We start from the raw sequence: 12737 nt of genomic DNA on the forward strand, positions 1-12737 counted from the left end.
AGGGGATAGACGCCCAGAATCCTACGGTTTGTGCTCTTGTGGGTCTCCAGGCGCTGTTTCCTGACCACCATGATTATGCCGAGGATAGATCTCCCAGGTTCTTTTGCAGGAAGGCAGAGCATCTTTTATTAAGTGGGATATCCGTGGTTTCAGGAATCTCTCCGATTCTGAAATATCCATTGCCGTTCTTTCTTTGAATTAACACGCTGAAGATCCTATCAAAGTAGCTGAAAGCTAGAAGGGAGAAGGGACTAACAGCTCCGGTCATAGGCATGAACATAGTTACAAAATCCAGGGATCGGATATTCTCATGGTCTCTTTGATCGGCAGCGGGAGGGAGAGGAAAGTTGGAAGGGAGGTGGTGCGGGGCTTTGGCACAGGAGATGTGAGGATGCATGGCTTCTCCGCAGGCGAAGACTCCATCAGCACACTGGGCATGATCCTTGGAGTGGGACTGTCACTGCTGCTCGTGTCCATCCTAGGCTACAGTTTGGCCAAGTGGTACCAGCGCGGGTACTGCTGGGACGGTGAGTAAGCCCCACGCCAATCAGCCCCAGCTCTGCCCTGCCCTTCCTCCTTAAAGGAACTGGGCAAGGCTGGGCAGGGTGGCAAGGCTGGGCGGGGTGGCAAGCCTTTCAGCACAGCAGGATGCAAAAATATTTCCTCTGGTGGTTGCAGTGGTTGAAGTTGGTAGCTGTGCAACTGAAGCAAGGATTGGAAGGGGAGGTGGGGCCTTCATCGCGAGAATGGAGGCTCCTCCCACTGGAGGAAGTAGCCTGCCTTTTTTTAAACTCCTCCCCATCCCCAAGGCTAAAGGCTTTGCCTATGAGGACAGAACACCAGGCTGGTCCCTTATATGTTAGCCTTTGATCCCCATCCCACCTCCCCATCCTACCCTTGTCTTCCCAAGCTTGCTAATGTGTCTTCTGGAATTCGCTTTGGTCCTTTCAACTGGTGAAGCAAGGACAGCATGCTGGAATGCTGACAGAGAAAACCTCCCAGTTGTGTGCATTTACAATTATCTATTGAGCACTTGCCTTGTCCCGGTATATTTTTTCCTTGGTGTATATTTTTTTAAATTCCACAGAATAAAGAAGTTATTATAATTTTTAGGGGAAAATTTCAGGCATGGTCTTGATATGGATACCAGGCTCTTCTCAAACTCTCCACTTTCCTGCTCAGACTAGAGTTTTGGAAATAGAGCCAATCACCATCATGTCTGTGGTCAGCTCCAGCCTCTATTTGTTTGTTTGTTCGGTCATTTGTTGGTTTGTTTGTTTTAGACAGTCTCTAGCCCAGGCTAGCCTTAAATTGCCTATGCAGCTAAGGATAACCTTAAACTTCTGATTCTCTTACCTCCACCTCCCAAGTGCTAGGATTCCAGGTGTACATGACCACAACTCCTTTATGCTGTGTTGGGATGGAACCCAGGACTTCACATATACTAGATAAGCACTCTACCAGCTGAGCGGCATCTCTGTCCGTCAACTCCATTACTGAAGTAGACAGGGGTGTGTGGTGGACACACAGGGTTGGAACACGGTGGAGTCTGGAGTAGGAGCTTAGGACTGGTTCTTTGGGGGCTCTTGGCTAGAACTGCTTCCTTCCAGGGGCGATCAGAGATCATGATAAGAGGATCTTGAAGGGTCTTGAGAACCCTGTAGAGCATCCTGAGGACAGCCCGTTTATACTTCGGGCAGCTGGGGGAAGCACCAGCTGTTCCTCAAGGCACATTAGTCACTTCCCTTAGAGATTCTAACTCTCTTTTCGGGTTGTCTTCCCAGGGCCTAACTTTGTCTTCAACTTATACCAAATCCGGTGAGTACTTTCAGGGTAGAACTGGGTGGGCTGCACTGGGGCTAAATATAACAAAGAAAGAGCTAGAGGCAAAAATGGAACTTACTGCTTCCCTTCTCTGACTCTGTCCATGTCTCTTAAGCAAACCAGAAAGACACCACCATTTAGAGATGCTCTCAGAGTAAAACGTGTGCCTACTGCAGTACCATGTGAGACCCCGATGATAGCTTTCCTCTTAGGACTCACACTCAGGCAGAGAACATGCCTCCCATTCATTCATCCATCTACTCACTCGCTCACTCACTCCTCACTCACTCAGGTACAAATTTGCCTACTTATCCATCCATCTACCCATCCACCCACCTATTCATCTATCCACCCATCGGCCACCCACCTGCCCACTTATTCATCCATCTACCCATCCACCCACCTATTCATCTATCCACCCATTGGCCCACCCACCTACCTACATATTCACCCCTCTACCCACCCACCCACCCACTACTTACCCATGAATCTATCCATTCATGCATGCACATGTGTATCCATGCACTTATCCATGCATGCATATGTCCATCCATTCACCTACACGTTTATCCATCCATCCATCCATCCATCCATCCATCCATCCATCCATCCACTCACTTACTCACCCATTCACCTGTTTATTATTTATTCAGTAAAGTTGTATTATATAGCCAGTTTTATGGTATTTACTTCTAAGAATGCAAAGATGGCTTGGCATAGCCTCTGTCCCTAAGCATCTCACTGTCTGATAGCAAATAAGGCAATCTCAGGTGCAATATAGGATTCGAAAAGGAAGAGCAATCAAAGAAAGCCATGGACTTGAGGAGCAGAAGTCAGAAAGACCTCTCAGGGTAAGTTATGTCCCTATTCCCTGCCATGGGGCAGGTCTGCTTGTCCTCTGGCCCTGGGAGCTGAGACAAATCTTATTCTGGAAGATAAGTCAGTGAGTCAGTGCCCAGACATTGTTTTTGCTTGTAGGATCCACTTTGTAGGCTCTAGTCTAGGGAGACAGACCCCCCGGGAGAGGCTGGGTTCTCAGTTTAACAGCTTTATTGGAAATCTGCCTCAGGAACCTGAAGGATTTGGAGGTGGGACCACCCTTCACCATCAGCGGCCACATGAGCAGTCCAGATGGCGGCTACATGAGGTTCTCCAATGAAAGAGTCTGACGGAAAAGCTTCTAGCTTCTGAAGGTCAGGAGAGGTGAGTGGCAGGACAGGAGAACTGAGTGGGTCTGATGCGGGAGTAAGGTCTTATGTGGGTCCAGGCTGTGAAGCCAAGTGTCAAGGGCCAGTCAGAACACAAATCAATAACTCAGTCCCTCTATTCTTTTTTGGAAGAATCAGATCAGCTGAAGCTGGCATAGCAAAGCCCTTCCAAGCCTCCTCTCTTCAGTGCCTCTTCTCTACACAGGAAAGACTCCTGGGTCATCATGAGCTCCTCCGGCCTTCCTGGGCCCTGAAAGCCTAACCTGGCTCTGATTAAGAAGAATAAGGAGCCTTTTCAGAGTTCTCTTTCTTTTCTTTTTTTTCGGAGCTGGGGACGGAACCCAGGGCCTTGCGCTTGCTAGGCAAGCGCTCTACCACTGAGCTAAATCCCCAACCCCAGAGTTCTCTTTCAACACTCATAGAGTTAGGCCTTGTGGATGAGTCTGACCACGCTTAGCAGTCTTCTCATGGGACACAGAGAAGCAACTGTCCTCCAGGATTAAAAACTGGATTTCAGGACGCCCTTAGCCTGTCAGAGTTGCAAATGTCCTGCAGACACAGTGTGCCAAATCACAGCCAAGCCAGCCTTCCTCCTGTCAAATGCACAGTGGAAATGGCCCCCAGACTCCACAGGGTAGATGTTCATGTGGAATCTCCTGCCATTTCATTATGTGAAGTTGATACCAGGGGCTGGAGAGCCAATCATTTTCATTAAGAAGTCATGTGGTCAGAGGGGTGATTTCAGACATGTTTTCTTAACCTTTCCATCTGTGTCCAACTTCCCTGAAGGCTGAACCTGGGTCTTTACTCTGTCCTTCCCAACTCGGTGTTTGGTTTGGGCCTTTTCCACGCTTCCTCCCCTTTGATGTCTCCCTCTGACTAGTTCTTCCTATAGCGACAAACTTCAGAGCCTAGCACACATGAGCAGAACAGTCTAGAAACCATGTCCCTGTTGTTTAGGCTCCTGACCTGGGGCAGCCATGGTTCCCAGGGTGGGTTCTATTCTCCATCTCTGCTGTCCTGTACGAGGTCAGCCCTATGTGACAGAAAGCAGCTAGAGCCATGGAACCATGGGAGGCACCTGGTTGAGGCTAAGAGAAGCAGCTAAGGACAAGGACTGTAGAACCCGTTACCTCTGGAGTCATGGCCTTTCTCTGCCTATGACCCACTCACTGGACTGAGGGCAGAGCTGGTACTAGGAGATTTGGTTCAGCAGGTGTTTGGTATAAAGCGGTTGCATCTGGAGAGGCTGCATTCCCTGGAGCAGCAGTGAAAGGAGGAAGCCATAAGGGACCTGTGCTGTTCAGCCCTGCCACTGGATCAACCAGCTCCAGTCCAAGGCTGAAGGATGCTGAGACCAAAACACAGACAGGAAGGGGAGGGCTGGTCATTATTTGCTGTCCTTACCCTCATTTTTGCTGAGGCCTCTGTGTTTTTTTTTTTTTTTCTTCTTGTTTTTCTTGTTCTCTCTCTGGACTATAGCAGACTGTGGAGGAAGGAATGTGCCAGGCCTAGCATGTCTGTCCTGCTTCCTGGCAAGGGTGGGGGCCTTTTTATTCCCAGCTCGCCTGGGCTTGGACACAAGACACCAGGCCTCGGGATTTGGAAGTCTTTAACTGGGTTTTCTTTCCTGAGTTGTTGAGTATAAAGATGGACTCTTCATGGCTTTGAGCCCCTCTCCCTTTCTCAAAGAACTCTTGGGAGTGATGGAGAAAGGGGATGCTGTTGTCTTTGGCTTCCTTCTTCCTTGGATACCAGCTCTGCAAGCTGGACCCTGCTTCTGAACTTGCAGGTTATACACACACACACACACACACACACACACACACCCACACACACACACACACACATCCCAGTAACACTTTCAACTCTGCCCCGGTGGGCATGGCCTGTGGGACCCCCTAGCTCTTGGAAATGCTCAGGACTTGGTAGACCTTTTGTTTACCTGAAAGGAGAATGAGCCTTGAACACAGCTGTCCTGGGCCCAGGTTGTGTGGCTTCAGGTGAGGACAAGGACATCTGCTGAGGACTGGGAGAATAGTGGGTATTTCCCATCCCCAGAAGCAGAAGCGAGAGCTCGTTGCTTCCTCTTTCTGATCCCACTGACGTGCTCCATGTCCCTTCTGCACCCCCTTGCTTTCCTTACTTCCGCAGGCCCATGGTGTAGCAGTTTTCTTCACCCCAGACAGTGGCTACACCCTAGGATCGAAGGGGCAGATTATAACTTTCTCAGACTGATTAGAAACCAAGCAACGGGTCTCTGAGGCTGGCCACTAACTGGTCACTCGGTTACTTGGCTGTACTGGGGCTTCCTCATTGTTCCTTTACCCTCTGTCTCCAGCTCTACCCCCACTGGAGAGCCTGCAATGCCAAGGGCTACAGCTTTTCTGTTACCCTGTTCCTCTTAAATGTCTTTCCCAGGGCTGTGCCTAGCCTAGAATGTTCTCTTCTTCTTCACCCCCAACCCTTCTGTCCACACCCAAACTCTGTGAATGTTACATCCCATCTTTCCCGAGACTCACCTCAGGACTCAAGACTAGACATCATTCATTTTGACCACCACGTAGATGGCAGGTTTCCTCCACGTGTCCTGTTCCCTAACCTGGAAGACCCGACTGTGGCCAGAGGTCTCTAGCAATCTGTCGAGTGAAGCCCAGTAAATGAGCTTACTAGATGAATGTTGATTAGAGAAGAAACAGAGGGAAGCCTCATTCTAGAAAAGGACGCCCAGCAGCCTGAGGAAGACCAGACTGCTTACACAGTATATTTTCATGCAAGCTTTTGCATTCTGAGCCTTGGAGCCAACCTGTGACACAGAGATTATTACTAACCCATTTTACACATAGGGAAACTGAGAAATTCACAGAGCTAGCTTGCTTTGCTCAGGGCTGCCTGCTGCCTGCTGCCTGTACTGGAGCCTGAGCAGAATCTGTGGCTCACCCTAGGGCTTATTAGGGTAACCCTAGTTATTGTATAACGACTCTGGTTCTTTGTTCTGTCCTGCAGTGCTGAGTGCCCTTAAGGCTGGTCGTGCCACTTGTTTGGACATCGATTTTAGCATTGGGAAAGCAAAAGATAAGACCATTTGTTGAAGGTTACTCTTAGCTCTTACCTTGTCCATTCAACATACCAGTGGTCTGGGATCACTCTAGCTGCTCAGTACATAGAGTTAAAGGGCAATATAAAGTGTCAACTCTAGTTCAGGAGATGGCTGGTAAAAGGCGGCTGCTGAGGTCCCCTAGATGCCAGTAATCTAGAACTCCAACCACTCTTCAGTTTGTTTCCTACACTCTGTAGAGATCTGGTGGGTATTGAAGACCGGATCATTCCTAGACCTATCAATACCTGAAAGGGCACGGAGTGATTAGGGCAGGGGCTCCAGGTACCCAGCCTCACTTCAGCCTCACCAGTAGAGAGACAGAGGTTGGGGACACTCAGGTTGAGTGAAATAAATTTACTTTCCTTAAGTCCTTGGTGGCTCAGAGCTTCAGTCCAGAGGGTGGCTGCTCTCGGATCCCCAGCTTCCAAGAAGCTGGCCCTTCCCTCCAGTGAGCTGCTAACCCCCCTACAGTGATGGATGGGGGGTTTCAGGGTTCAGACCTTCCCAGGCTTGATCTCAGCTCTGCCTCACCCACTTCCCATCCTTCTGTTTACTTTTGTTCTCTGTTTTCCAAGACACCCCTTTCTGCCACTCTTCCTCCCAGCTCATATTTCGCCATTCCCAGGAGACTTCTTCAACTCATGGACCTTGTTCTCTTCTGATTTTACTCAGGAATCCTCTCTGGCTCATACATATTCATTCATTCATTCACTCATTCATTTTCTCTACTCCTCCAGGTACCGGGCTAGTCCCCATGGGGAATCCAGTCTCTCTGGAGATTAACCTGATCTCTCCTGTTTCTCGAGCATTTCCAGCAGGTCAGGTTAGGTTTTTTTATCTCTTTTAAGTCCCCTATTGTGCCTCCTGTACACTTGGGTGTGCATGTAGGTGTGTCATGTAGGCAGGAACTACTTAGGAAACCAAGCAAAAGGATTCCTCATCCTCTTGAGGGCACCTTGCACACTGCTCCAAACCTGCTGCTCTCAAAACCAACACTTGTCATCTCTCCCTTTCACCACCCCGTGTCACCACCCCATGCTTGTGGTGTGATCGGACAAGGGCACACACAGAGGAAAAGCTTCTCTACCAAGGGACAACCTAAGGCATGTCCAAAGCCAAGCATCTCCTTTGAGTTTTCCTAGCCTTGCCCCAAGCCAGTGACAATAGGTGGGGTCAGGTGACAGGACCTAGGAGAACGGTCTATGTTGCCCCCTCCTATGCTCCAGGGGCTTGAGAAAGATGAACAGCAGTAGATGGAAGCACCATTACTTTATTTTTAAAAAGTGCTTAGTGAGCAAAAACCCAGTACAAAAACCAATGCAAAACAGGAAGCCAGTGGCCTGGTGAATTCTCACACTTGGGGACCAGAAGTGAAAATGTTCTTTCTGCCCAGAGGAACAGTAAACCAACAAAACATGGGGGGTGGGCAGTGCTGGTGACCAAAGCCTTGGTGGACTCTGCCCTTCCCACTCTCCTGCACACCCCAACCACCCTTCTCTGTGGAACCGTGGGCTTGGCTTCCATTCCCTAAAGCCTTGGATAGGTCTTCTCAAGCACAAGCAGAGGGCCTGCTGGGAGAAAGGTGGGTGGAAAATGGAAGAAGTCCCTTGTCTTCTATTCTAAGCCTGGTCCTTCTCCTTAAAGATCGAGAGTCTCTGGGCCCCAGGAACCTTGTCTGTGTAAGGTTGCCACTGGCCTTGAGAACTTCGAGGCCTCTAGCTATGGGGCTATTTCACAGTGGGTAACTTCAGTTCCACCATGCTGGGGTGAGGGTGGTAGGGAGGTGAATGGATGCTGTGTGTGTGTGTGTGTGTGTGTGTGTGTGTGTGTGCACGTGCGTGTGCGCGCGCACTCACACCCATGTGCACATGCATGCACAATTGAGCCAGCCAGTAGGATCATGTCTAGTTGCCTGTCTCAAGAGGTTTAGTGTAGTGAGTACCTGATGAATGTCCGCCCCAAACGTGGGTGAATGCACCCTGAATGTTTTCATTCAGCCTCAGGTTCCTGGCTATATTCTCTTGCCTTAGGTCTCATGATTGGTCTCCAGCCCTAAATCCTACAATACATAGGAGCTATAAGGTAAAGAAAGAGGGGAAAGGAATAACCATAGACTCATGTGACTAAAGCGGAGAGAACGGCAAACCTGACGTCAAGCTTCCAATTGGTAACCTCTAGCTCTCTCTCTTCTAGGTTCAGGGTGATGTCTCCCAGGCACCTGGTCTGCTCAGGCTTCCGTGACCACCATAATCATCTCGATGCTTCTTGAACTGCCTTCACCTGCATTCAAGTGCTTCTTTGACATGAATGGAAAAGTTCTGCTCATTCATGTGTTCATTTATTCACCAGATGTTTGCAGAGTGCTCATTACTGTGCACTTGGCGTTGGGTGTAGAGGGCACAGAGGCAAAGCAAGAGGCGTTTCTGCCATCGATGAGCTGGAATGAGTGCCGGGTAAAGAACCCTCCATGGGACCTCGTAGAGAACTAACGGAAGCATTCAAACTTCAAGACTACTAGCTCTATGTGACAGATGAGAAGACCAAGGTACAGAGGGATTCATTTGCAAAGAGCAGACCATACCTAGCATCCAGAGAAGCACTCTTTCCATTCCCTGGGGCTGCCCTGGAGGCCTCTCCAGCCCAATAGCTTCACTGTGGTAGTTGGTTAGCCTGAGTGAACAGACATCACGTGCTTCCCCTGTCTCCACACCCTCCACTCCCTACCGGGCTCCACAGCATTGGCCCAGTTGCCTATGTGGACTCTTTGCTGGCCTTAGATCCTGGGATCACATTTTGTATTGCCTGCCCATCATGGACTCCATGTCTGAGGCTTCCCACCTCCAATTAGCATAGTTAATATACCACATACTTCAGCTCTTTCCAGTGAGTCTAGCAGGTGTGTGTGTACCTACAGGCCACGAGGTATTTCATAGCATGGCAGCCGCATGGGGCACCGAGAGTGGCACCATTTCATTTTCACCAATAGCCACATAGTGACAGGTTGCGTGTTGGGAGCACACACAAGGTCTGAGTGGCTCAGAGGGGCTTTGCAGAGGGCACCTGGAACAGCAAAGTAGATGAAGAACGCATGGGGGCGAGGGACTGGCATGTACAAAGGGCCAGGGGCAGGCACAGCAGTTTGTCGGGGGAAGGTAGGTGGGTATGAGGGCTGGTGAGTGGGGGGTAAGGATATGAAAGGGAGGAGATGAGAAGGGACAGGGGTTAGCAGGGAGATCTTGAAGAGCCTTCTTATTTGAGCAGCTTTGAGTGTTGTCTTACAAGCTGTCCAGTGGAACTCAGACCTCAAATTTGCATTTGTGACTCCTCAGCTCAGCCAACAGTTGGGAAGATAATTTAGTGGTGAGGGCTGCTGGAGGCAAAAACAATTGACCAGGAGGCTGTGGCAAGTGGTCCCAGAGAACATGGATGACTCAAAGTGGGTAGGGATGGACGAAGCAGGACAGGAGAGCTGCAAGGCCACCAATGAGGCTGAGGGGCCCTCTGATGGTTACCTTTTCCATTAGTGAGGTCTGCATGGATCCCATGGCCGTGTGAGTGAGATTGTTATTAGCCATCGTGGGAACCAGTAGAGGCAATCCAAATTGAGGAGACAATGATAGCTCCAGTTTAGAGACATGAAGGGTTGAGACACCACGGCCTTGGGGGAATGAATGTGGATTGGGAGTCATGGAAATAGTCATTGGGGTCCTCCACGGGGCGTTTTTGGGTAGTTGGGACAGGGGCTAAGGATGGGAACTGTTATGTTGAGGAGTGGTTAAGTACTGCAGAGAGGCTGCAGGGTCGCAAGGGTGCTGGCCACACATCATGCACACAGAGTGCAGCTGCAGGCCATAGGCTGGAGAGCTCTTCTATAGAGCAGATTATGCAGGAGGAAGAAGATGGCACCATGTTTACCCTTCCTTTGTTCATGCCTGACTCTGCAGATGGGATAATTCACTGAAGGGACCACTTGGCTGTTACCTCACCCCTGCTTATGGGCTGTGACTGTCTGAAGACCTCTGAGGTCCGAGGCTCATGGTCTGCTGGGCCCATGCTGATCTCAGGCATGGCTCTGACACTGTGGGCCAAGATGACGGCTGCTTACTCTTCCTAGATAGTGAGTCAGGGGAATAGCTTGAGTTTATGGGCTGTGGATGACCAGGGATCCTCTCAGACCTGTCTTCTTGTCTCTATGCCATGGTGACAGCTCTACCCATGATGCAAATCTCACAGAGAACACACTCACTCACCTTGAAATTCCCAGCTCCAAGCCCTAACCCAGTGCGAGGGCCATCTTGAGAGCTGCTTCAACTCTTTCCTCTGCATGACATGCCACCACTGAGCCAAACGCTCAGCATGTTTGGGATCCCTGTGGCCCCGTTCCTCCACGAGATATTTTCCCTTCCATGCCCATGTCGTGCACTGCTCACCATCAATTTCAAGTGGCAGTCTCTCCAGCCTGTTGTCCTGTCCTGCTCTTCGTTTGAAGCACCCTTTGAATTGGTTCACACTTCTCTATCCCCATTGCCCCTGCTCCCTATATCTGTATAAGCCTCTGTATGGACTGAACTTTGGTGACCCCCACCCCTCAGTGTTGAAGCCCTAACCCTTTATGTGATGGCGGGGCCTCAAGGAGGCTATAAGATGAGCTCATGACGATGGGCCACAGCTCCAAGGTACCTATGGACAATGAATAAGGCCCTCGGTGAGGACCGGATGAGCCAGAACCTTGATCCTCAACTTCCTAGCCACCAGAATGCTTCTAGTTAAAGCCCTGCCCCCTGGCTGTGTGCTCTCCTATAATTAGAGCTACAACAGCTCCCTGCTCTGCTTATCTACTTCCTGCCTCCTCCTAGAGTAGGATACTAGTTTCCTTCAAGGCATTTGTCGAAGATGGCAACACTTGTTAGTACCCAATTGCTTGGTGTTCATCTTTGTAACCGGATGGTGTGCTCCACGAAGCCAAGGCTGAATATCACGTCTGGCATGTAGGGGGTGACAGCTGAAGGAACGAAAAGCTGTGCCGGTGAGAGGGGTCAGCGAGGAGAGACACTTGCTGCCAGGCCTGATGAGTTGAGTTCTCTCCCTAGAATCCGTAGAGTGGGAGGAGAGAACCAACTCCTCCAGGCTGTCCTCTGACCTCCGCATACGTCACACACACAGACACCAAAACAATAAACATAGAAGGAAAAAACCCATATTAAATGTTGGCTTCAATAAAGGTCTCCCTGGTTCCTGCCTGGTTCCTTTTGTCGAATGACTTAGGCTTTGGTGAGAACTGCCCTTTTAAAACACTAATTTCATCCAACCCAGTCCTTTCTCATCAGTGTCTACAGGCTCTCGGCACTCTTGTTTGGAGATTTATGGGAAATTCAGTAAAGTTCAGATCACTCTGATAGTGAGGAGGAGCCATAGGCCTTCTCATTAATAGCAATACACTTACTTTTAAATTGTGGGTTTGTTTCAAAAGAAACCCTCAAACCCATGAGCTCTGCAGGAAATGAGTGAGTCAGGTTTCTCAGTATCGGGTGTCCTGTCCGTGGGGGCGATAGCATCAGTACCCAGCTGCCTGGATATGCCACCCAGGCTTTCTGTGTGGTCCTGGGCAATCGAGAGCCCAGGCTCCCCTTTCTCTGCCCTTCACATGAGGGCCTCTGGGAACTTTCACCCAGTGGTGCAGGTGTTCTGTGGGTGGTATCCAGACTCTCGGGATACTGAGTGTTCTGTGGGCACAGTGTGGGCTCTGTGTGCATGACCTGACTTTTTAGGGGGCTATACATACTGTCACTGTGTATATGGAGTGGGGGTAGAGGTACTTTGGGGGGGGACAAGGCAATCTCTAGCTAAAGCTATTTACAAATTTGGGGAAACACGGTTTGACAGAATTTCCTTCTCTGTCAGTATGAGCCCATTTCCCCTCTCTCTTTGCTAAGAGGAAGTTCCATTAGCTCACAGAAACCCAGAACCACACATTCCTCAGTCTGGAAAAGCCCTTGAAGAAGGTAGCTGAACTGAAGACCAACTGGGGCCTTCTGTTGGGGACTTTAATCTGAATTCCAGAGAAGCCTGAAGAGCTGGTTTTATCAGCTGCTGCCTGGAAGAGTCCCCGAGGCTTCCTGGACGCCCTGGCTGAACCAAGGAACAGCTTGACTTTCACTCCTCCTGATGGTTTGGTTCTAGACTGCCAACACCCATGACCCATGTCTGCTTCCACTCTGTCCTGCGGGCCTGCAGGCTTTCTCTCCCAGCTGAACTGAGCCTCCTTCTCTCTACAGTGATAAGTTCTCTTCTCTCTTATCCATCTAGTGTTCAGGCTCCTTTCATCTGCTTCGGGGACTTTTTCCATGGAGAAGAAGCCATCCCTGACACCGTTTCCAGGAAAGAATGGTCACCACACTTCTCTTTTCTGAGCCAGCCAGGAGGTCCCCCGAGTGGATATTTGTTCATGTCGCATGCACATGTGTGGTATGGGGTGGGTTTTGGGAGACCAGGGTCTTTCCCGAACAGCCTTTCAGAGTGAACAGGGAAAACGTGGTAGATAGGGCAGAGGCAGGGAGAGACAAGATATCTTGATCATCTCATCAGACAGACACCTGGGACTCAGG

At 50.0% G+C, this 12737-nt stretch overlaps 1 protein-coding gene across 1 annotated transcript; it reads left to right on the top strand.

Moving 5' to 3' along the window:
• Positions 1-391: 391 nt before the first annotated feature.
• Smim35 (small integral membrane protein 35) lies at positions 392-9011 on the top strand. Its single transcript, XM_032911459.1, has 4 exons — positions 392-527; positions 1785-1818; positions 2894-3027; positions 8326-9011. The coding sequence occupies exons 1-3, from the start codon at positions 392-394 to the stop codon at positions 2991-2993; spliced, it is 270 nt and encodes an 89-aa protein (XP_032767350.1). The 3' UTR covers positions 2994-3027; positions 8326-9011.
• Positions 9012-12737: the final 3726 nt, after the last annotated feature.

This window comes from Rattus rattus, chromosome 8 (assembly GCF_011064425.1).
Source record: "Rattus rattus isolate New Zealand chromosome 8, Rrattus_CSIRO_v1, whole genome shotgun sequence".
NCBI classification, from domain to species: Eukaryota; Metazoa; Chordata; class Mammalia; order Rodentia; family Muridae; genus Rattus; species Rattus rattus.